General features: G+C 39.5%; 1 protein-coding gene across 1 annotated transcript; it reads left to right on the top strand.

Moving 5' to 3' along the window:
- Positions 1-2: 2 nt before the first annotated feature.
- On the top strand, positions 3-24,833 carry myofl (myoferlin like). The gene is made up of 54 exons (XM_084735221.1): positions 3-172; positions 601-656; positions 789-880; positions 4,239-4,347; positions 4,582-4,678; positions 5,722-5,891; positions 6,216-6,344; positions 6,762-6,824; positions 6,939-6,989; positions 7,140-7,170; positions 8,088-8,203; positions 8,323-8,449; positions 8,542-8,645; positions 8,743-8,811; positions 8,892-8,935; positions 9,023-9,105; positions 9,210-9,245; positions 9,586-9,710; positions 9,819-9,932; positions 10,910-11,087; positions 11,696-11,820; positions 11,950-12,059; positions 12,255-12,447; positions 13,077-13,232; positions 14,024-14,155; positions 14,240-14,403; positions 14,874-14,988; positions 15,360-15,462; positions 15,566-15,705; positions 15,792-15,956; positions 16,223-16,310; positions 16,502-16,579; positions 16,761-16,942; positions 17,074-17,232; positions 17,948-18,049; positions 18,269-18,430; positions 18,527-18,692; positions 18,772-18,842; positions 18,940-18,954; positions 19,036-19,134; positions 19,558-19,686; positions 20,422-20,577; positions 20,709-20,800; positions 20,940-21,110; positions 21,254-21,402; positions 22,218-22,357; positions 22,501-22,589; positions 22,672-22,767; positions 22,849-22,990; positions 23,097-23,196; positions 23,332-23,525; positions 23,621-23,730; positions 23,830-23,977; positions 24,072-24,833. The coding sequence occupies exons 1-54, from the start codon at positions 85-87 to the stop codon at positions 24,108-24,110; spliced, it is 6,162 nt and encodes a 2,053-aa protein (XP_084591347.1). The 5' UTR covers positions 3-84; the 3' UTR covers positions 24,111-24,833.
- Positions 24,834-25,079: the final 246 nt, after the last annotated feature.

Consider the following 25,079-nt stretch of genomic DNA (forward strand, 5'->3'; position numbering starts at 1 on the left):
GTGCGTTTCAGTTCCCTCTGTGAGGACTACCTCTCTCAGCGGAATATGACTTGTGTCTCTGAATAAATTTTGGACTTTATCAAAATGCTGCGGGTCATTGTTGAGTCCGCAAGCGGGATCCCCAAAAAGAAACTTGGAAACCCAGATCCAATTGCTGCGGTTGTCTTCAGAGGTGAGAGATACCATCAACTATTTCTTTTCTTTTCTTTTCATTTCTTTCTTTTTTTTGCTGAAGAAACTGCTGCACGCTCTGTTAACTCTCCTCGGTCAGATTGAACATGATTGATCATGCACAGTGTTTCACTTTCTATCAAAGTCACTTTTAAATGTAATAATGGTTAACAGTATGCATATGCATTCTTAAAGTTTATTTTGAATATTTTGACAGTGATTCACATACAAAACGAAGAGTACATCCTTATATGGTCAGAATATCTCTCTGTCCCCAGGGACTTTTTGGCTGCCTGGCTTGCTCCTTTTTTTTACTAATTAAATGTCTTAGCGCATTATATTTGCACCCATGAAGCACTTTTCTCTCATTTTGTTTTTGCCAGTGTCTTTGATTTCCCTGAATCTGATTTGCCTTCAATGTGTTTGCAGGTGAAAAAAAGAAAACCAAAGCCATTGACAATGAATTGAATCCTGTTTGGAATGAAGTAAGTGTGGAATTAAAGTTAACTGTGAAGTTTGAGAGTCATACTATGTTGATTTGTTTATTGGAAAGCAATTATTCCCCTGACAGCTGTTATTATAGCTAATGTAAGTTGTAAATGTCCTTGTAATTACAGGTGCTTGAATTTGATCTGAAAGGCTCTTCCCTGGATGCATCTTCATTCATCAACGTGGTTGTAAAAGACTATGAAACAATCGGCAAAGACAAGTATGTGAATGAAAAGTATCAGGCAGAGAAATACTTCTGCATTATGTCATAGTAATTGTGCCACTTTTCAACAAATGTTCTTTTAAAAAGACAAGAGTCAAAGAGTCAGTGAGTACATAACCCTTAGCCTTCCTCCCAGCATTAAAAATGACTGATTATTTAAACACACTCTTTTGCAGATGAGGGACTTTGATTAAAAAACACTTTATCACGTTGGCAGTCATTACAGACCCCCCCCCCTTCCCTTCACCCTCCTAAACTCCACCTATGTTATGCCGAGTAATGCAGGTAATGACTGAAAGTGAAAACGTCACAGCTTGACCTTTAGAGAAGGTAGACTGTGTGATTATAATCTGTTAAAGTGCTTGTTTCTCGGCTGTTGTACCGAAACAACACTATTTATTTAGTTTGGTTGAAATTCGTGTTTATGATATTTTCCTAAGGAGCAGAGTGGCGTGCTTTACCTTCACTGAACTCACTGCGACCATGTTAAGACTTGCAGTGCTAGAGAGAAGGTGCTTTGTCTCCGTCACAATAAAACTCCAGCTCCTACAAGGAATGTCTGTCCTCCTACAAGGACAGAAAAGTCACTTCTTTTTAACCTTTTTCTACACACCCTCGGACTCATTGTGCTGTTTTATTTGTCTGCTTAATTGTCTATTGTTTATCTTTTTGTTAGGCTCAAGAATGCATTTTCTAACATTGTAAGTCCTTTGTCTGTCTGCAGTGTAGGCAAGAAAGTAGACCAAATAATAACATTTCCACTGAGTCACTCTAGTGACTGATTGTGTTGAGTGTAAATTATTCTGAGGCAGGCACAAGGGGTGGGGTAAGGTTGGATGGGGCGTCTGGCTCAGCCATGAATGCTCTCAGATATTTTTCCATGATCACCACTTGCAACGCGCAAGGAGGGTGAATAAGAGAGCTTGCGCTGGCTTGTTATTGGCACATCCCTGATGACTAGTAGCAGCTCAGTCTGTAATGCTTTGCAGAATGAACTTTAGACATAATATAAATCTGATTATGGAGAGAAATATGTTTGATTTAACATACAGGTGGCACAGCTCTCATCCACATCTATAATCTACTGTAGGAAAATCTGGTAAAGGAATGTGCCGAACAGGCGTATCTAATCTGTGTTACTATCAAGATAAGGCATCTAAAGCCTCTAAACAGCAGTGCAGACGGCTCAGTTTGTTTGGGAAATGTTTTTTTTTTTACTACTAAATTAGCTTTGTTTAAAAGTTATCTGGAAAACCATTATCTGTGGTTAAAAAAGTCAGTTCCTTTTTTTCAGTGCAGCAGTTCTTAACGTTTTGTTTTGTAGTTTCACAAGACAGTTATGTATTAAAGGGACCGTTCACCCCAAAATCAAAATACGAATCACTAATTTACCTGTCGTGCTGTTAATCCATTTAGTCAGTTTTGGTGTGATTTGCCAAGTTTTGGAGATACCAGCCTTAAAGGTGTCTGTCTTCTCTCAAATATAACAGGAGTAAATGCACTCAGCTTGAGGTGCCAAAAAATACATTAGATATATATTACAATACAACAGTAATTTCTCTTTCCAGAGATCATGACCCGGTTTTTCAAGATAATCCACAGACCTTGTTGTGACCAGTTTAATGTATTGCTGATATCTCCAAAACTTGGCAACTCACAACAGAACAATCTAGATGGATAAATAGCACTACAGGCCAGAGGAATGTCCTTACATGTGGCCTCTGCAGTGGTAGAGACAGTAAATTGCCATACCAGATTTCCTCTCCGTCTTATCCTTCACAACTGACCCTGTTTTTCAAGGACAACCCAAGCTTTTTGAGCTCTGTGCAATGATGAATACTGACACAACCGCTGAGAACGAGAGAGAAGAAAAAGAGAGCCTGAGTGTAATCATGAATATGATTTCGCCTGTTCTCATGTTGCTTACTTAAGACTGCCTTTTCACCCGCCTCCTTGGCTCTGTATTTGTCCACGCTTAAACTGGGCACAGAGCGACCAGCGCATGCCTGTGGTAGATGTTAATTGCTTCCATCTTTCTTCTTTTTCGTGTGCACACTTTCGTCATCTTAGGGGCCGGCCTGTGTAACCAGCTGGTCCCTGTCACACAGCAGAGTCTCCCTTTTGTTCTCTGGAAAGATGGCACTGCTGCTCCTAAATGGCTCTTCTGCCAAAGTTAGCCAGACAAAGTAAAAAGTGAATGTTTCTTAGATACAGTGCGAATGGCTAAGGGCTAATTTGGATTATTTGATGTGGGATTGTATGAGATACGACTGTCAGTGTATCATCTACAGTGGATTTCCAGTCGATATGACCTTAGGTAGGAGAAAGAGAGGGGCACAGTCATGGAAGCTAAGCAATGTACTGCTGTGGACGGGGTCAACAACAAAGGGTATTTTAGCAATTTAAAAAGGTCAACCTAGGAAAAGTCAATATCAGTTTAAGTGTATGCTATATTTAGAATATTTTCACTGTTTTACATTGCCATCAATCAGCCTTTTTTGACAGGAAACTGTCGTTATATAAGCCAAATCGTGGCAGTGGTAGACCAGAGCTCTCGTGCTCTAGAAGGTAAAATTACTGATTTTGCCTATGGAGTTTGGTCTGTAAGGAGGGAGTGATATTTGGCAAAGTAAAGCAGTAAAAATATTCTCAATATTGTGTACACTTAAATTGATATTGATTTTTTTAGGTAGAACTTTTTTAAGTGACTAAAAGACCTTTTGTTGCTGACCCTGTCCACAGCAGTGCATTGCTTAACTTCCGTGCTGGTAATCCTCTGCTTCTCCAAACTGGGGGCGTGTCGACTGCCATCTACTGTAGCTAATACACAAGTACCTCATACAACCCCACTTCAAATAATCCAAACTAGCGCTTTCATCAGAGTACAGTCAGCTTTTTGGCCTCATGACATACACCTGTAGCCAAATTGTGACGAAAAATTTGTTTTGGGATGATTTTAGAAGATGAGTTGCAGTGCATTGTGATAATTAATCACTGATGCCACATGACTTCTGTTGTGCAGGACAACAAAACAATGTAGGTGTTGTTGCTCAGTTTGTCATAATATGTGAAGAAGCGAAACTGGGAAGTGCAAACCGTCAACTATCCAGCGTGACAAACAATTATAGACACATAAACGTGCGTCAAAGAGCCTTATGTTGTAATTGGCCAAGTTTGTCACAGTTTGTGGAACTAAAGCATCCTCCCTATTATTTATTTCATTATCATATTATATTATTATTGTCTTTTCTTTCCAAACAGACAGTTGCTTCTCTCCAGCTTGTGTGATTCATTTGCTGATGAACTGCATGTATGATTCTCTGACCAAAGGAAAATTTATGTTATTGCCTTTAAGGTTCATTGGCTCTGCAAAAATCTCTCTGAGAGATTTGGCCAGTGGTCAAGTGAGGTCACTGCCCTCCAAGAATGTGCCCTTGATGAATGAGAAACAACAGGCTGTTGGGGTGAATACATTAAGTTAATAACATATTCTATGCACTCATATAAACTTATATCTACCTTTGTCACTTTATAAAATGCAATATCAGCTAAAGTAGCTTCAGCTCTGGCAGTGGATAATGCTTGGTATATGTGTGCGTCTGCACTGAGGAGCTGAGTTTGCTGAATCCTGCGAGGTATCATTAGACATTTACAGTAGAGCTGATGATGCTAATTGAGAAAACATTCACTTTTTTCAGGCAACCATAAATTTGCTCATTGGTTATGAGCCACCTCCTAACGCTACTCCAAACCTAAACGATCATGCGGACGGAGACGTGTCTCATGTGGATGCTGGTGAGTACACAAACCCGAGAAGTTAAAAAGTAAAACAAAACATCACTTCTCTTAACAATAATTCATATGAATGTTTTCATTCATTTTCTAAAAGATGAATATCAACCAGTCAGTGAACACACGCAAGAAGGAATATGAAAATAAAAAAGTACAAAATAAACAAACACAAATCACAAAAATAATAGTCTGAACACCAACACACCCTCTCAGCAACTGGACTGTGTAAATTATGCAATACTTTTTATATTAATCACTGGATACCAACTCATTGAAGCACTTTGATACAGAAAGAGGATTATTGTCTTCCTACTAAATGTTTCTTGCTATCTATTCCCCCATTTGTGCCAGTGAAACACAAAAATCTTCATTATAAAAAAACAACAACATCCATTGCCTTCTTACTGTACATCATGGGTATGTTAGCTACTGTTGTCCAACTGCGACCGCAAAAATAACCAACACAACATTTAGTGAGTGCAAACTTTTGTGACACAACAGATAAACATCAGCAGTTTCCATCGGTGAATGTCGTGTTATTTGGCAAAAGGCCGACTGCAGTCAACAAGGAAAGTATGGGCTGATACTGATGTTCAGCTGATAAATCTTTAGTTATTGGTGCTCTTATATTTGTGGTAAGGTTTGTACGTTTTGATGTCACAACTCAAGGATATTCAGTTTACTGTCATAAAGGAGAAATTGAACTAGAAAATATTTACATTTAAGAAGTTTAACAAGAGAAGTTTGACTTGAAAATTACTCAAACCGGTTAATCGAAAAATATCAAAATAGTTGGCAAACTAATAGTTGACAACTGATCAATTGATTGTTGCAGCTCTACAAACAAGGTTTTGCAGGTATATTCTCTATGATTATTGGTTTCAAACACATTTTTAAAAAAGTGTATGATTTTCTCCACTGAGAGGGTGTTTGCTGCCTGACTTTGATGGATACAAATCAGGCTGGGACAACATTAGATTACATTGTATTTAGCATATTGATTAAATGTCAAAGAATGTGATTATTGTGGTTTAATTTGCACACAGGAGGCAGCGATGACGCTGATGAGGGAGAGGCAGATGTGGAGGAAGGAGGTCAGGATGGAAGTCCAGGTGCTCCCACTTCACCAAGCCAGCCTGGGAAACCCAGCCGCAAGCCAGTCCGTCTCAGCCGTAAGAGGCACAGAGCCTTGGCCAATAAGCCGCAGGACTTCCAGGTATTGTCTGAGTTTTGATTTCTCTGTTCCTGAATAGTCACAAACGCACAATTTAGAGAATTCTTCTTGTTGGTCCCGTGAATGACAAAAGACATCAGCAGTGCAAATAAACGTTAAAGGCTGGGCTGGCAAACGTGAGCATCCTTGCACTGGTCTCATCAGGGCAAACAATTTCACACATATGATTTTCTGTGGGAACATATTTTCGTTCCTGTGAGTTGGTATTTGTTAACCCAAATTAATCAATAGTACCTTTTCAAAAGGGATCCAGATAAATTGTTTCGCTGTTTGCTCAGCTGCCTTACTGTTGTTTACCATGTTTAGATTCGTGTTCGGGTCATCGAGGGTCGACAGCTGCCTGGCAACAACATCAAGCCAGTGGTTAAGGTGAATGTATGTGGACAGACCCACAGGACGAGGATTAGAAGAGGAAATAACCCGTATTTTGACGAGGTAACGAGTCCAACACCACAACAAACCCACCTAAAATGACTTAGTAGAAATTCATTAGTGATCACTTATGTTTGCTTTATATCTTGCTTGCCTGTTTAACATCCTCTTGTCTTCTCTCTTTGCCACTTAATGCCCATCAGCTTTAATAACCCTCTGGGGTATTTCGCCCTTTATCTGCAGCTGTGGTATCATGGTGGAGCTTGAAGGCAGCGTCTTCAGCTTTCTCTTGAATCTAATGCTTCTCTTGTGCATTTTTTCCTTGTCTCAGTTCTTGCCAAAGCATAAACATCTCAGCTTAATACATTGTAAGTCCAATAATGCTTGTCACAATCACATGTGTGTCTGACATGAAAATGCATTGTGGACACAGTCACACGAGAAATACTCATTCATTTATGACCTGTTTCTGTCCCTCAGATGTTTTTCTACAACGTCAACATGCTCCCCTCAGAACTTTTCGATGAGAGCATTAGTCTTCGGGTGCGTAGACAACTTGGTTATTTTGCAAAAATGAAAGTACCGTCCATAATATGCTTTTAAAATCAGGATATTTCTACATCTGCTGAGGGTGTGACGCTGTGTTTTTCCTGTCAGGTTTATGACTCGTTCTCCCTCAGAGCTGACAGTCTAATGGGAGAGTTCAAGGTAGGTCAATGTAAAGTCCTTATCTCTGCTTTATTTATTTCAGAATTTTAACCTGTAGTGATTTATCACTCGCTAGGAGACACTCTGTGTAGCAGAACTGTGGCTCTTATATATTAAAATTTCCATTATTTTTTGTTTTTATTGCTCCAGCTGGATGTTGGCTACATTTATGATGAACCAGGTCAGTATTACCATGTAAAGTGCATACTCTGTGAAATATTAACATGTGATTGTACATATTGTATGTCAGTGTCCCCTGCTGAAAAATAAATATGCTGAATGTACTAAATTTTAGCATGCATGAATGTACTTGTAGCCAAATTAATTATCTGTATACCTTAAGAGTATTAATGATTAGTTAACTTAAGTTTGTTATTTTGGAACAACTAATTGTTTAGAAAGTATAATTTAGTTGTAGTTAAATTGTGGAAAAGCACATTTTTAACTGTATTTAGTGAACTTTGATGTGCTAAAATGGAACAGTTTCAAATATGTTTAGTATACTCAAATTATATGGCTGTGTATGTGTTAATATAAATGCTTGATTAGTGAAATTAAAGCTTAGCTTGTTTGTTTTGTAAGTGCATTCAAAATTTATTGAGAGTCTTGCTAATATACAACCAAAATATAATTTGTATGCTGAGCAACAGTTTTTGGGTTGTTCCAACTCATTAAAAGTACACTAGGACCTGAAAATAATTACACTCTTCAGAAAAAAAACTAACTTACTACAATAAGTTTAGCAATTTAGTTTACTTTTCAATGTGCGCTATTGTTGAATTTACAACATTATTACAATGAAGAACACTTCTTATAAGTATACTGAAATATCACTTTAAGTGTTGCTGAATTAGTATATTTGTTTTTAGTACACTGAAGTTGAACTTAATGACATCTATTTTGAAGCACACCTTTTTAAAGTACACTTAAAGCATACTTTAAATTATGCCAAATACATTACAAGTACACTTGTAGTAGCACTTTAATTCTTAAAAAAGTTTTCTAATACATGAAAGTATTGTTAGTGTAGCTACTATGATACTACTTTTTTTTTTTTTTACCAGTGTTTGAATAAGTTGAATATTATACCATGTCCAGGTCATGCCATAATGAGGAAATGGCTCCTCCTGGGTGATCCCGACGACTCCAGCTCAGGGGCCAGAGGTTACCTGAAAGTCAGCATATTCGTCGTGGGCACTGGAGATGATCCACCGGTGAGTGTACCCTCTTCCCCGACCACCTTCAGATTTCTTTCTACTAGACACATAGACACAGAGAACAGAGCAGTATTGAAAAGGACTATGACAAACTCTCTTCTCCTATCTGCATCCAGACTGAGAGGAAGGAGATAAGTGAGGAGCAGGATGACATAGAAAGCAATCTTTTGCTGCCAGCTGGTGTTACAATGCGATGGGCCACACTCAGCCTCAAAGTTTACCGTGCTGAGGATATGCCACAGAGTAAGTGGACCATAAATTCTTGTAAGCATTGTAGTTTAATATGGTTGAATCCTCTTGAAAAACATCTGTTTATAACTTACTTTGCATTGCAGTGGATGATGCCTTTATTCAGACAATGAAACAGGTCTTTGGAGGGGATGGAGATAGGAAGAACTTGGTTGATCCATATTTGGAAGTCAGCTTTGCTGGCAAGAAGGTATTTCACTTTTAAAAAGAAAAACAGTTTTTTATAATGTTTTTTTTTTATGCTCCTTATGTGCTACTTATGTGCAATGGCATTTTCTTTATTTCAGCTGTGCTCCAAAATCATTGAGAAAAATGCTAATCCGGAGTGGAATCAACTCATCAATCTCCAAGTCAAGGTATGAACGGTCCATCTTAAGATAGGATTCAAATTTTAGCTTCAGTGCAGATTATCACATGCCTCTGTGTGCTCCTTTAGTTCCCATCCATGTGTGAACGCATCAAGTTGACTGTGTATGACTGGTAAGAGCTAAAATCTACTCATACAAAGCTGCAAAAGTAACAATAACAACACAACGGATATTTGACCTGCCCGTTTACTCTTGGCAGGGATCGTGTGACCAAAGATGACGCAGTGGGAACAACGTTTTTAAATCTGAGCACAATGTCTTCTTCTGGTGGAGAGATTGAAGGTAATCAAATAATCTGTATTTTTGTGACATATGTTGTGGCTCATTGTTTTCAGTTTTTGATATTTCAATGTGACATTTAATATGCTTTTTTTCCACTGAAACAGACGCACGAGCTGAAGTTTCCAACACAGGGTCTGAATGTACGTAAGAAATTGTCACCTGCAGGTTTTATCATGTTTGCCATTAAAAAAAAGATAACTGTTGCTTTGTATCTTAAAAATTTTTTTTATGAACCACTGTATTCATAAAAGGACACATTGTAGTTAGCTCCATGACAAGCTACATGTAGATATTTGGATTTATTTGACCATTACTGTGCAGTTAATAACAGTTTAACCATCTGCCTCTGTGCATCTAGTCTCATACACCTCATTGCTTTATAAGTACTGAAACTGTCCAGGTGATTAAACCGCGCGCGTGTGTGTGTGTGTGTGTGTGTGTGTGTGTGTGTGTGTGTGTGTGTGTGTGTGTGTGTTTCAGTGAGCACCGCAGCATCAGAGATCGGTTTTCTCCCAGCTTTTGGGCCTTGCTATGTCAACCTGTACGGTAGCCCAAGAGAATTTACTGGCCTGCCCGACCCATACGAGGAACTCAACTTTGGAAAGGTAAGACTACTCTATCGGCTGAGTGCAGAGGGTTCAGTAGTTACACATGTGATGTTTCGCCTGCGTGCCAGTGTGTGCATGAGGTCTTTGCATTTTCATTTGTTTCAGGGTGAAGGGGTCGCCTACAGGGGGAGGGTCCTTGTCGAGCTGTCCACTCAGCTGGACGGAAAGGTCGATAAGAATGTGGATGACATCTCCAGTGATGACATCCTGGTAGCACAGGTAAGGTCATGGTACCATGGCAGCTGTCACCAGGTTGTACAAATGGTTCTTATCTGCAGGAAGCAGGAGTTTTTTGATGTGTGGTTGGAAGCTTTGTTCTGAATCAAAAAGTATTTCCAGCAGCAGATTTGATGTTAGTGGTCAGGGGACCAATCTCAAAAAGACTGAAGGAGTTTGGAGGACTGTAGAATATGATTTTGGATTTGGGGTTATTGAGTTGAAGAAAATTCTGTGCCATCCAACAGTTAAAGTCGCTGAGACAGTCTAAAACAGCAGCCAGACGTCTTGGGCCATCAGGTCTTGAATGTAAGTGTTGTCTGCCTAGCAAAGGAAAGAGAGATTGTGGTGCTGGATGATTTGGCCAAGTGGAAGGATTTAAATGGAGAAGAAAATTGGACCTAAAATGGAACCTCGCTGTACACAAGATAATCTGAGTTTTAGAGGAGAACTAATTACCTGTGTTGACTGTGAAAGTTTGTTCTAAAAGGTAAGAATAAAATAAAAAATAAAAGGTACTTACTCATATTTGATTATTTTTCCTCTTTTATTTAGAACTTTTGTGGTTGTGTTGCTTTCATGCAGATTTCATCCCTGCATCCAAGCTTTGTGGACAAAGAAAATGCGTTGTCCAAATGACGAAAAATATTGCCAGAAAGAGTGTGATTTGTGACACAATGGAATAAACAGCAGGCCACAATTTAAAATACTGAGGTTTTTCTATCATCATATTGTCATATTGCACAGTCTTGCTGTCATACTGTGCAGTAATTACTGTTGTCTTATCATTTATTTGATTTATTTTATAACCTCTAAGATACATGGACCAAGAATTTGAAGTTGTCATATACATGCCTTATAATTACTTTAATTACATTGTGGGTCCACACAGAAAACCTCAGTAGCTCAGTTGTTGCTTTTAAATCAGAGGTCGCACTCTTTCTTTGTCAGTTAACCCTCCACATCCTTTTTTAATGCAGAAATACCAGCGGAGGAGGAAGTACTCTCTGTGTGCTGTGTTCCACAGTGCGTGCATGCTCCAAGAGCCGGGCGAGCCCATCCAGTTCGAGGTCAGCATTGGTAACTATGGTAACAAGCTGGACTCCACCTGCAAGCCCCTGTCGTCCACCACCCAGTACAGCTTTGCTGTGTTTGACGGTACGAAAGTATGCAACGATTTAAAAAATGACTGTCAGCTTTATTCCATTTTGTAATCTAGGGTGATTTACCTTTTTTTTCTGGCTCGTGACCCTGTTTGTAGATTCTGACATTTTCATGACACGAGTAATAGACCTTCTTCATGGCAGCCATATTCATATGAAATAGCAGGGTAAACATAGGTCCCATTCCATTTATTGCAGCAGAGCCTTTCCAGTGTGCAAGAATGTACAATAGCAGCACACTGACTCTGTTTGATCTGAATGGAACACAGCCTTCATTAGTATCATTGATAACACTTGCATTTATTATTAATGTCAAATTTTTCTGGAGGTTGAAGCAGCCCCAAATGCATTACATAGTATTTGAACTCTATTTAATGTGTTTTTATGATATAATGATATAAAATAAATAACAATTATTGGTGGACATATATCATATATCATCAAAATTCTGCTCTAACTGTGGACTGTTCTTGGGTTAATCCGTTTTCCACGCTGTAAGTCTGTGTTTAAGTGGTCATGAAGTCACAGAGACTGAAACCACACTGAATCTACTCCACAACTGGTGTTTAAAATGACTGGCTGTATTTATTTTGTACCCCACAGGTAATCACTACTATTACCTGCCCTGGGCTGACACCAAGCCTGTGGTGATTGTCACTTCATACTGGGAAGACATCAGCCACCGTCTGGATTCTGTTAACATCCTCCTCTTCATCGCTGACAGACTGGTGAGAATGAGGCACAATGGCACATTGACAGTGTATAACTAACTAAATGTTGTACGTGTCTGTACAAGCAGTACTGCTCAGTAACTTTTATCTGTCTTTGTTATTTATTTATTTTTGATTTTTTTTTAGGAATCCCACCTCACCTCTTTGAAAACAGCCATCTTAGCCAAGGTTTCTGAGACACGTCTGGCAGAAATTTGGCTCAAACTCATCAACCACTTGATTGAGGACCTTAGCAAGTAAGACAGGACCAGACAGGTCCTCTGCTAGATCTGTGTGTTGTATGAAATAATATCATGACTTATCATTAGGAAAACTTTAGTGTGGTTATTACTTTTTAGGTCAAATGCATTTGGTTCCTATTTGTTTGTGTTGAAGTCTCTTATTGTTTTACGTTCTGTTGTTTCCCACCAACACTAACAAACCTTTGACAGTTTCCAGCTTCCAGTACTGGAGGGCCAGCCCAATGTGACTGCTCTGGATCTCCAGATGAAAAACCTGCGTGATGCTGCTGTGAAGAGTATCACACAGATGGCCATTCGCATGAAAGAGGAGGCCACAGATGTCAAGGCTACTGTGGGCGACATCGAAGACTGGTTGGACAGAATCAAGCAGTTGGCAGAAGAGGTCAGAACAGATGAAACTACTCCATGGTTTGCCTGCAGTTATGCTGTTTGCTCAGGGTTTCCACGTGTCCTTGAAAAGTCCTAAAAGTTTAAAATGCAATAATCTAAACATCAATTTATAAATGTTTAAAACATCTCAAATATGATTTTGACAGATCTTACAAGTTAACTGGGTTATGAAGTTAACATCACATTCATAAAGTTGCATGAACTTCAGCTTTGCTTTTAAATGTGTTTTTGAGAAAAGATTTTATTAATCACAGTGAAACAACTGCAATATGGAACCAGCGACAACTAATGACTGTCTAGTTTGGAGAGGACAAGACACCTTACATTATGTTATTTGGATTGGCAGATTTCATTAAGAGATTAACTAATATTAATTAATTAATTATTTGGGAATTAACATATTTCTTGCAAGTACAAATGTGAAATATTTCTTAAATTGCATTCAGTCTTAAAAAGCCTAAAAGTCTTAAATTGAATTTGTTCACTGCTTAAGAAACCCTTTTTACTATAAGGGGTCCAGACTGCTTCTATAGCAAAAAATAATATATATATAATATATAGAGCACAAAAAGATGTCAATGAGCTTTATAATGTGAGTGAAATGTTGTTTGTCTCCATCAGCCTCAAAACAGCATGCCAGATGTGATCATCTGGATGTTAAGAGGAGAGAAGCGAGTGGCTTACGCCCGAGTCCCAGCAAACCAGATCCTGTTCTCCAACTTCAGTGAAGAGGCACGTGGCAAACACTGTGGACGGACCCAGACCATCTTCATGCAGGTATAAAACTAATCAACTTGGCTTTAAAATGGCCTGAATATGGACTATTTACAACTTAAACACTTTCTTACATACAACGAATGCAAGTTGTGGATGAGGTTAGAAAAGTAATCACCAATGTACACTTAATTCTCCTCTTAATTGACCCCCAAAAATTCCTCGCAAATGAGGGAGAAATGGGAGAATGAAATGAGCATAAATGTATCACCAGGTGCTTTTAGTGGAATTTGTAGGGATGCACATTTGTCAACCAGTTTTAATACTCAGAGGGAGTTAAAATGAAAAGTCATTGGAAACCACACTCATATTTTTTGGTCCTGTCTGAAGTTGAGCAGTTCCTGGAAAGATGTGTTAGACACCCTGTGAGCAGTGTTCAATCAGCATATCCCCAGAGATCAAAAGGCAGTCCTTGGTGGTGCAATGAGGCTTTGAGGGCCAGAATATATTTGTTATGAATCCTCTTGGGGGCTGTGATCAAACGTATCACAATTAGATGGTTGAAACTCAACCCTCCAACACAGAACATCTGGATTAATATGGGAACTGTATGAGATGGAACAAATTAAATGTGCTGAGGTTGCAAAGACTGAAATATGGAAACAGGTGGAGTCCTGTAATGAGTCACATTTTCATTTATTTTTCATATTTTGACTGTCATCTGTATTAAACCTGAATAGATGTCAAGGCAGCTGTGAATTTTGTACAAACAATGATGAAAAGTGAAATGACAGATTTAATGGGATGCTGAAGTTAATATAAAGTTAAAGTTAAATTTCGTTTTTGTTTGTCAGTACCCCATGGACAAAAACAAAGGTGAGAAGATTCCTGTTGAGCTGCGGGTCAACATGTGGCTCGGCCTCTCTGCCCATGAGAAGAAATTCAACAGCTTCTCAGAGGGAAACTTCAGTGTTTATGCTGAAATGGTAAAGTGGCTACACTAGCATTTATCTTGTTTTAGCTGCGTTATGCAGTTTTTGCTTCTAAGCAGACCTGCTTTCTTTCCGCAGTATGAGAACCAGGCCCATGTGCTTGGAAAGTGGGGAACTACCGGCCTGGTGGGTCGCCACAAGTTCTCAGACGTGACTGGAAAGGTGAAACTTAAACAAGAGCGCTTTCTGCCACCGCGTGGATGGGAATGGGAGGAAGACTGGTTTGTTGACCCTGAGCGGTGGTAGGTTCAAGAAACTCATGTTTATCACACAGACACACACTCACGCAGTCCTCTGTGATTCATGACATGTACAGTCTCAAGTACAAACATCCTGTTATCACTGTGCAGTTGAGCATTATCTAGATCCTGTTCATATTTCAGCCTCCTCCTCCTATTAATTGGCAGGAATCATAAATCAGTGTTTGTACCAGCCACAGCATAGAACCATATTACATGAACACAATCAGAGGAAATGAAAAGGAATTAACCAGTCAACCAATGTTTTGGTTTAAGGAGCCCTCCCTCCCTCCCTCCCTGAGTGGGAGCCAACTTCTAAAGTGCTTACATTCTCCCACCGAGGCTCATGTAAATAATTTTAGCCCTCTGAAGCCCCTCTTCCTGAGCTGTTCTGCTCTGTTTATCATGGTCTTACATAGCTCCTGTCTGAGTCACAAAGCTTCTCATCAACCGTTTGGTGGTGTTTTCCACAGCCTGTTGACAGAAGCAGATGCGGGCCACACAGAATTCACCGATGAAGTTTTTCAGAATGAAACACGTTTCCCTGGTGGGGAGTGGAAGCAAGCTGCAGAGCCCTACACAGACGTGGTACGACATACTACTCTGTTTTGGGACACTATTTGAAAAATGTGGAAGATAACAGACAAAAGCCTGGCTATTCATGTTAGTTTCCAATGTTATCAGTCTCTCCTGTGCTACTGTGTACATAGGACAGGTGGGTTGCTTTGTGGTTGCATATATGTAAATAAAAATGGCCTTCTATGGATGTAACCCAGAGTTTTCCTGGTTGTGGTGTATATTTTACCATTATGGCTGTTATGTCATGGCTAATGGTTATGGCATAGTTTTCTAGTCTAAACAACAGCCGAAAAAACTTTATGGGACAGTTAATTTCAAAATCAGAAATATATGCAGCTATACATGACATAAATGAATGACAGAGTATCTCTGTTGTGTAGAATGGAGAAAAGGCTCAAGGCCCAGAGGATTTTGAATGTCCACCCGGATGGGCCTGGGAGGATGACTGGAGCTTTGACACCAACAGGGCTGTAGATGAGAGAGGTAACATGATGGCTGAAGCTGAAATATGTGATGGAAATCTTCCTTTCACTCTGGTTTCATGTTTCAAGTACTGTCTGTGTCTGCGTGTTTCTTTTGGCACTAGGTTGGGAATACGGACTCACCATCCCCCCCGATGATAAACCCAAATCCTGGGTTGCAGCAGAGAAAATGTACCATGTCCATCGCAGGAAGAGACTTGTGAGATCACGGAAGAAGATATCTGATAAAATGGCTGCTACTGAGGTGAGAAGCAGGTAGAGGGAGATGAGAAAAAGAGTAGATTAAAGAGATGTTATGAGTGCAGTTTCTTATTCTTTTCTTTTTTGCAGAGGCAAGAGTCAGGGGAAGGCTGGGAGTACTCTTCCCTGATTGGCTGGAAGTTCCACAGGAAGGAGCGCACCTCTGACACATTTCGCCGCCGCCGCTGGAGAAGAAAGATGGTCCCATCAGACTGCATCGGGGCCTCTGCCATCTTCAGGCTTGAAGGGGCATTAGTGAGTTACTTCAGTCCTCTGAGAAATATTACTAAATATGTGTCCCCCCCAACGAGGCAGTTGCCATGGAAGCAGGAGTTACGTTATGCCATCTGAGTCATATCCTCTCATTATTCTCCCGCATGTGCCTGTTCCTGTCAAATATTGGCAAATAACTCAGGAAGTTTATTTTAGTTCTGCATTTTTCCTTCATCTTTTCTTCATTTTCGCTCAGATGTTTACTGTGAAGTGTTTTTCAAACACCTCACCCTGTGTTTCGTTAACAGGGGGTTGATGTTGATGAGAAGGCCAGTAAAACGGGTCCAGCCAAAGTATTTGGTGCCAACACACCCACTGTTTCCTGCCACTTCAGCCGTAAGTAGTTGGATCAGATAAAGCTAATTCCTGGTCACTCTTCATTCTTCAAAACTTCCTGACTGGTCTTAGGGCAAGATAACATTGATTGATGGATAAATACTTGCCTAATCAGGGGTTATCCTGAGAGGTTGTATTATTTTTGGCTTGTGATGCAGTTGAACATGCTGATTAATGTGTACTTCCCTCAGGGTCTTACATTTACCATCTGAGAGTGTACGTGTATCAGGCGAGGAATCTCTGTGCCATGGACAAAGACAGCTTCTCAGGTAAAAAAAGAAAGCAAAGACCTTGTGGCACAGAACCAGACAAAACAGATAAAGTACAAGCCTAATCCTAGAGGAATGCATGAAATGTACACAGGATGTGCAAGTAAAAGTTATATGAAAAATCACGGGTGCACACATTCTGTCTCAAATTTCATCAAAATAATATCCCGGTCCATTCCAGATCCCTACACCCATGTGTCTTTCCTGCACTTGAGTAAGACCACTGAAGTCATAAGGGCCACTCTGAACCCCACATGGGATCAGACTCTCATCTTTGAGGACATTGAAATCTACGGAGACCCCCAAACAATCGCACACAATCCTCCTGATGTGGTGTTGGAGCTGTATGACAGTGATCAAGTGGTATGTTGTGTATTTAATCTGCCAAACCTCCGATCAGTCACAGAGACATGCAGAGTTTTATCCTTGAAATGCAGCTGGGGTTCATGGTGGATCTGATAAGTCCTTGTGTGTTACTGTACTTTATTTACAAGGGTAAAGATGAACCCATGGGTCGCTGCACATGCCCCCCAGTTGTGAAACTGAACCCCAGTGTGTCTGTGACCCCTAAACTGCTGTGGTACCCAGTCACCAGAAAAGGTCGCAGTGATGGGGAGATGCTGCTTGCTGCAGAGCTCCTACTGAAGGACAAGGTAAAGAAGACGCTAAAGAAAACATTACATGATTACATGACTCAGATTTTTGTCAGTTGAATTGGATTTGGCTGTTCAGTAAAACAACTGATGATTCATTCCTTTTTTGTCAGCGCCACAGTGAACTCCTGTATCAGAATACATGACTTTGTTTTTCCAGTAGGGCTGCAAATTTTGTGCATTTTCAATCACCAATAAATGATGATGCTCACAACTGATTAATCGATTAATTGTTAATGATTAATAAGTTACAAAACACATTTTTTCCCTTTCCCTTTTTCTAATTTGAATGTCAAATGAGGCACAATTGCTACCATTTCTAGGCTATTGATTAATTGTTGATCAGAACATTTTTAATTGGTTAAATTCCTAACAGCAATTAATCATTAACATCCCTATTTACCAGTTAAGACTCAAAGTTTTAATACCTTTAATTCATCTGTGATGTGAAAACATCATATTTCTACACAGTCAGAGTGTAAATATTATAAAATATATACTTTGGTTATAACTTTGGCCTTTATCTTGTTTTTTAACAACTGGCTCCAGTGCACACAACGAAGAAATGTTCTCCCTGACCATTTTTGTAAGATTTTGCCAGTTTAACCCTGTTACTATAATGCACACTGAAAAATATGACTGGAAGATTCTCAGTTGACTGAGGGATCTCCCCCTGATGATTCGAATCGTTGACTTTATGTGCTTTGCCCTCCAGGCGAATGACGGAGATCTGCCCCTGGTGCCTCCTCGACGGGGGGAGAAGCTCTACATGGTTCCCCAGGGAATCAGGCCTGTAGTGCAGCTCACTGCGATTGAGGTATACCATCAAGCCATCCTGCTCCTTTGCCAGACATTATCAAATCCCTGATACATGATCAGACAAGACCAGCCCAACCCTAAGATTTCCGTTTTTGTTGCATTTCTCATTTGAAACTCCCTCCTTCCCATATGTTCATCTGCTACCACAATGATGGTCCCTGAATCTGCCCATACTAGTTTTTTGTAACAGTTGTTAATGTGTTTATTTGTTCCACAGGTCTTGACATGGGGCTTGAGGAACATGAAGACCTACCAGTTGGCTACTGTTTCCTCCCCCAGTTTGATAGTGGAATGTGGTGGTGAGATTGTTCAAACCGCTGTCATCAGGAACTTCAAAAAGAACCCCAACTTCCCTGGATCTGTGCTGCTGCTCAAAGTGGTACTTACCCTCAAACTTTATAGACAAAATATTCAGGCACGTTTAAGTGTTTCAAAATGGCGTTTAAATGGCGTGTTCTATTGTTTCCTCACCTAGCTTCTCCCCAAAGATGAGATGTACACCCCACCCATTGTGCTGAAGGTCATCGACCACCGACCATTCGGCAGGAAACCTGTAGTGGGTCAGTGCACCATCGACTGCCTGGAGGAGTTCCGCTGTGATCCATATCGCATAAACACTGAAGTCTGCATGTCTGCCAGAGGTATATACACACATGCATGGAGATACATACACACTCTGCTACACAAAGTGGGGACTAATTGCATCCATCGACTTTGCAGTGGCGATGATAGCAGCTGCCCAGGGAGATGTTGTCATAGACATTGAGGAGAGACCCATCGTGAAAGCTGAGGTAAATAATAATGCACTCACAACAGGTGTGAGACAGTATTTTCACATCTGCTTCTTTTTTATTGATAAGTATTCTTTGTTTGCTTCCCATTTTTCAGCTTCAAGCAGAAAAGGTGAGATTTTCTCTTTTCACAGATAGTCTCCTCATAGCATCTCTAAAAATACTAAGTTTGGCATGATTTTCCATTGTGTAGGAGGATGAGGCAGTAGACTGGTGGAGTAAGTTCTATGCCTCCATTGGAGAGGAGGAGAAGTGCGGGCCTTACCTGAAAAAGGGATATGACAAATTACAGGTGGGAACATGTCATCACATGCTGTGAAAACACACTGATTATAATCAGTATTTGGTTTTGTGTTGGTTGTACAAGACACAGCTAGCTCGCTGCGACAGGGTTGTGACCCGAGAGTCCTTGTTCTTGTCTGTTTTATAGATAAGACTGCAGTAGAAAACAAAACAATGAGAAGATGTTTTCTGAGATACTACAATGGGCTATCAAGCATCGAGAATAGTCAGTAGAAAAACTAAAATGTGGGAGTTTTGCAAAAAGCTTTTACTAAGCTGTGAAGGACAGGTTGAGATCTCACAACAGTGAAAGATTGATGCATTTTTGTATTGCAGATAATGCAATAGATTACAATACATCAGAGTACAGCAGATTTAATTTGTGTTTTTCCTTCTGTGTTGTGGTTGTGTTGTTGTGTGATATGGTTTTCAGGTGTACAATAGTGAACTAGAAGAGGTTGCTGAGTTCCAGGGACTCACTGATTTCTGCAGCACTTTCAAACTCCAGCGAGGAAAGACTGAAGATGAGGAAGATGATCCCTCTGTGGTGGGAGAGTTCAAGGTAAAGAAACTGAGGACGTTTCCTTGTCAGTCAGCATCCTATTATACCTGAACTATTGTTGCATGAGCAGTCACTGCTTTGCTGTGGCACAGCTTCTTTCTTAGCTGCTGTCTGCCCTCTGGTGGACACTTTACAAATTTCAACTGCAGGCTTTGGATTTATACACCAGCTAGATGATAGTACAGGATTTAATGTAGCCCTTGGGATACTGGTTCAGGGAAGGAAATTCCAGTTATTGTTGCAGTGCCATAAGCACAGTGTATGCACAGTATTATGTACATAGCCTACAGACTGGTATGTCTGTGAAGGGATAGTTTGCTACAGTGCAGAGTACTTTTGGAGTTGAAATCCACAAATATATTTAAAAATGAATGGCAACAAAAATGTTTGAACAGTCTACACAAAGCTGAGTTGCCTATTCTCAGGAACAGGAATGGTGAAAAATTTTGAATTGTTCCATGGTGAGTTAATGACACTTTTCCACTTTGAGCCGATAATGAAGTTGAACTGATATTTTATCTCTGATATTAATCCAATTTTCATTTGTTGGACAGCTGATCAGCTTTATTTTAGCAGTATATTTTTCAGATAAAATGAATACTGCAGAGATTTACTACAATCTGTTATTACCTTGGTAGGAATATAGTCTTAAATTCCTGTTTAAATGTAATTAGTTTATGTTTCATAACATAATGTTGTATGGCTAATGATGCTCTATTCTTTGATGCTATTCAGGGCTCATTCAAGATTTACCCACTGTCTGATGACCCAGGAGTACCAGCACCACCCCGCCAGTTCAGAGAGCTTCCTGAGAGCGGACCTCAGGAGTGTCTGGTCAGGATTTACGTGGTGCGTGGTATTGACCTTCAGCCAAAAGATACCAATGGCATGGTGAGTTTTATATGAAGCTACAACTGAACGTCCATCCTGGTTGAGTTTTAAAGATTTCTGTAACAACCATGCTGATTGAAGATGGTTGAAGCTACTGATGCTAAGATCGTTTCTTTGCATTCTCATTCCAGTGTGATCCCTACATTAAGATTTCACTGGGGAGGAAAACTCTGGATGACAGAGATAACTACAAACCAAACACCCTTAATCCAGAGTTTGGGAGGTAAGACAGTGATGTGTCCACCTTATGGAACTTTTTGTCCTTTTTGTTTTCACTCCAGTGATTAAGACCTGTTTTAGGTTTGTATAGAATCATGAAGGAGCAGCGAATACATAATATGATGTCCTCCATTTGTGTCCAGGATGTTTGAGATGTCCTGCTTCCTGCCTCAAGACAAGGACCTGAAGATTGCTGTGTATGACTATGACTTGCTGAGCAGAGATGAAAAAGTGGGCGAGACAATCATCGATTTGGAGAACAGACTCCTGTCACGTTTCAGGTCCTGCTGTGGCCTGCCACAGACGTACTGCGTGTACGTATATAATCTTTGTCTCTTTATGTGCTCAGTGAATCTGCAGTACGGTCGACACATCCTACAAAGTAGGCCAGACACTTCTCCTTTGATCTGTTTTAGTTTCTCAAAGCCAAACCTACAAAGCTATAACTTTCTTGCAGTTCGGGGATCAATCAGTGGAGAGACCAGCTGAAACCTTCTCAGATCCTCCAGCGTGTGGCGAAGGTGAGAGGCGTTCCTCCCCCACGCATCGAGGGAGACGGCAGCTCACTGACCTTCTCTGGAAAACAATACAACCTGCAAGATTTTGGTACTGCCATTCTTGAATGCATTATTATAATATTTTTAGCCCTATTATTACATGTATCAGTGACCATGTCTTGATTTCATAAGCCTTGTGGCTTACAGTGGAAATAGCTTATACTAATCAACTACTCAGCTCACAGAGTTTATACACAAGATACAGAAAACAATTTCAAAACTATTCTAACTACTTTTAATGATAAATAACTTTTATAACATATATAACATAGTACTTTGTCTTGTGGCAACCTGTCAGATGCCTCGGTCTGGCTACCTGACAGTGGTGCTTCGAGCAAAAATTACGGAAAAAAGACAGTTTGTTCTCTCCATGAAAAATGTAGTCTCCTTAAAGCTTAGGATAAATGATATGTGGCAGCGAAATTGCAGTAAGCTATCATTTATATACAGCACTGGACAGTATTGTACAGTAGTGCACTGAGTTATAGACAGTACAGTAAGTTAATTTGTTCTGTAATTTGAAAAGCCTTTCAAACAGCTGTGCTGTTTTTTAACAGTCCATAAAATTCAGCAAATCACAAAGCTGTCCATTTCATTGCTTTATATTCATATTAACAAACGACAGTCACATGGTAATCTGCATGAGAAATAAAGAAAAAGAAAAAATGGTTATAATAATCATCCACTTACAGCAAACAGTTTGCCACGAGGTTTCCACTGTAATTAACAATTAGCATTTTGTCTGCTACAGTTGTATTATTGTTCTAATTTTGGCTGTTTTTCTAATTTTGTTGTTAACATGCATTTTCTGCAGTGTAATATCCTTTCATTTTTGACTATTGTGATCTGCTGTGCCCTTTTCAGAGGCAAACACTGTGATCCACCCACACTTGGGCCCAGCCAGAGAGAGGCTGGCTCTGCACGTCCTCAGAGACCACGGCTTGGTACCCGAGCATGTTGAGACCAGAACCCTGTGCAGCTCCCACCAACCCAACTTGTCTCAGGTTAGAACAACAGCAGTAACACTGCATTCATTTTTTATAGTATAGATAGAGTATAGATTAAGTATGAACATAATCTGTGAAATTAACATCTTAATGTTGTTGTGTGACAGTTTTGTTTAAAAGAGTTTTTTCCATTAATGCAGGGACAAATTCAAATGTGGGTAGACATTTTCCCAAAGAGCCTTGGTTTGCCAGGGCCTCCATCTGATATCACTCCACGCAAAGCCAAGAAGTAAGAGACACTTGACAAAAAATAGTATTTTATGTACTATGAGTGCATTTAAGGATAAAATATAATGGCATATTTAAAACAGGTACTTCCTGCGAGCCATAGTCTGGAACACAACTGATGTCATTCTGGATGAAACAAGCATCACTGGAGAAAACATGAGTGACATCTATGTTAAAGGGTATGTTATTTGTCTCATCTCTTACCTGAATCAATAAAAGCTAAATAGCTAGTCTGAATTCATCATTACCGTATTTCCTAGATGGATGCCTGGCATGGAGGAGGACAAGCAGAAGACTGATGTCCACTACAGATCCCTGGATGGTGATGGGAATTTCAACTGGAGGTTCATCTTTGGATTTGACTACCTGCCTTCTGAACAGCTGTGCGTCGTCTCACGGAAAGTAAGTGAGAAGCAAGGCTTCAAGGGATTGATGTTCTGAACCATATTGTTTTTGAGATGATATGATGGCAGGTAATGATCTAAATAAAGTTTCTGGCTTTTTACAGGAGCACTTTTGGAATCTGGACAAAACTGAATTTAGGATTCCACCTAAACTGATCATCCAGATTTGGGACAATGACAAATTCTCCCTGGATGACTACTTAGGTACAACAGCATTGTTAATAACCCAGTTAGTTTTTCACAAACATACAAAGGGAAGGCCTTGACAATCTACCAAAAAGAATTACTACAGTATATTATAAGACACATGATTCATTTCGATCTATATATCTGTTACAGGTTCAGTTGAGCTGGATCTACTCAATCTGATCCCTCCTGCTAAGACCCCAGAAAAGTGCAGCCTAAAGATGTTGCCAGGAATGACGAGCTCAGCTTCCACCAAAAAACCACAGCCCAACTCACTCTTCTCCCAGAAGTCTGTACGAGGCTGGTGGCCATGTGCGATTGAGCAGGATGGGAAACATGTGCTTGGTGTATGTTTATGCCCCAACACAGTCCCTTGTTAACTTTTTTGTTTGTTTGTTTGTTTCCTGGTTACTATTTAAGATTGTGTTTTAAATTTCCACAGGGGAAAGTAGAGATGACACTGGAAATCGTGGAAGAGAAGGAGATGGAGGAGAGGCCTGCTGGGAAAGGCAGAGATGAGCCAAACATGAATCCCAAACTGGAGCCACCCAAGTAAGAAATCTGAGTCCCTAGATACGTACTTATATTTCTGTGAACTGTTTAATGTAAATTCACATTATATAAATGTTGTTGTCTTTCTCCATTCGACAGCCGCCCTGACACGTCATTCTTCTGGTTTACAAACCCTTGCAAGACCATGAAGTTCATAGTTTGGCGCAGATTCAAATGGATTTTCATTTTATCGATTATCCTTCTGCTGGTCATCTTGTTCCTCGGGATCCTGTTCTACTCTCTGCCGGTTAGCTCACTCATTTTGCTGATAATTACACACATCACACGTTCTCTGTATTTTAGAATCTGAGTGAATTTTAATGTCTGTTTCATATCCACAGAACTACATCTCAATGAAGATTGTGAAGCCATTCTCGTAAGGAGCTTGCAGAGGAGCTGTCTGCCGTCATGCTGCAGAATCGACAGTCTCTTCACTGTCACCAACCCTCAGAAATCTGCAAAAACTTCCTCTGCTGTTGCAAGAGCAGAGTAATACTAAACATTCTCTTTACATAATCACACGAGTCTGTTTTTATTTTTGCACTCTCAGTATTATATTTCTTGTGTAGCAAATAATCTCTCTCATGTTCAGATTTAGAAGAACAAAATCAAGAATGATATATTTTAATAAACATTATTAGAAACAAATTGTTCATATTTTGTTACTTTTGCACACATTTTGGCAAACATTTGGACACTGTTAACATAGTATTAATGTATAAAAAAATCAATAATATTACCAACCATACAAGTTGACAATATTCAAACTAATATACAAAATAAAAGGCTAAAATGCAGTACAACATTAATTAGACTGACTTGTTTAAGTGTGGGAACTACTGATATTTCATAGGAATATTATAAATACAGATAGTTGATATATAGTACAGTCAGGCTTGGGTAGAAACAGATGTAACTGGGATTAAATAAGCAGATGATTAAGATGAAATAATTATAATCAGCCCAGATGGGTTGGGGATATTGGGTTTCTGTGACAAGTGCTTTACTTTGTGGCATACCTAGCAGGAAAAAAAACAATAAAAAAATGTATATTCTTTGTACTGAAAATATTTTGAGATGTTTAATAAAGAGAAAGTAGAGTATTTGTGGCTGTGGCTGTTTTTGGAATGTGATGCAATACTTTCAATGTTTGATTTTGAAGTAATCTCAAAGTAGATTAATCTAATATAAAGATTTGATTTATTTTTTGTAATCTAGAGGACTACATCACTATTTACAAAAATGTAATTTGAATTGTAATTGTAATAGAAATAACGTTTATTATTATTATTATTATTATTATTATAATTATTATTATTGTCATTATTATTATTATTATTATTATTATT

Source organism: Lutjanus erythropterus, chromosome 14 (assembly GCF_056507025.1).
Source record: "Lutjanus erythropterus isolate fLutEry1 chromosome 14, fLutEry1.hap2, whole genome shotgun sequence".
NCBI classification, from domain to species: Eukaryota; Metazoa; Chordata; class Actinopteri; order Lutjaniformes; family Lutjanidae; genus Lutjanus; species Lutjanus erythropterus.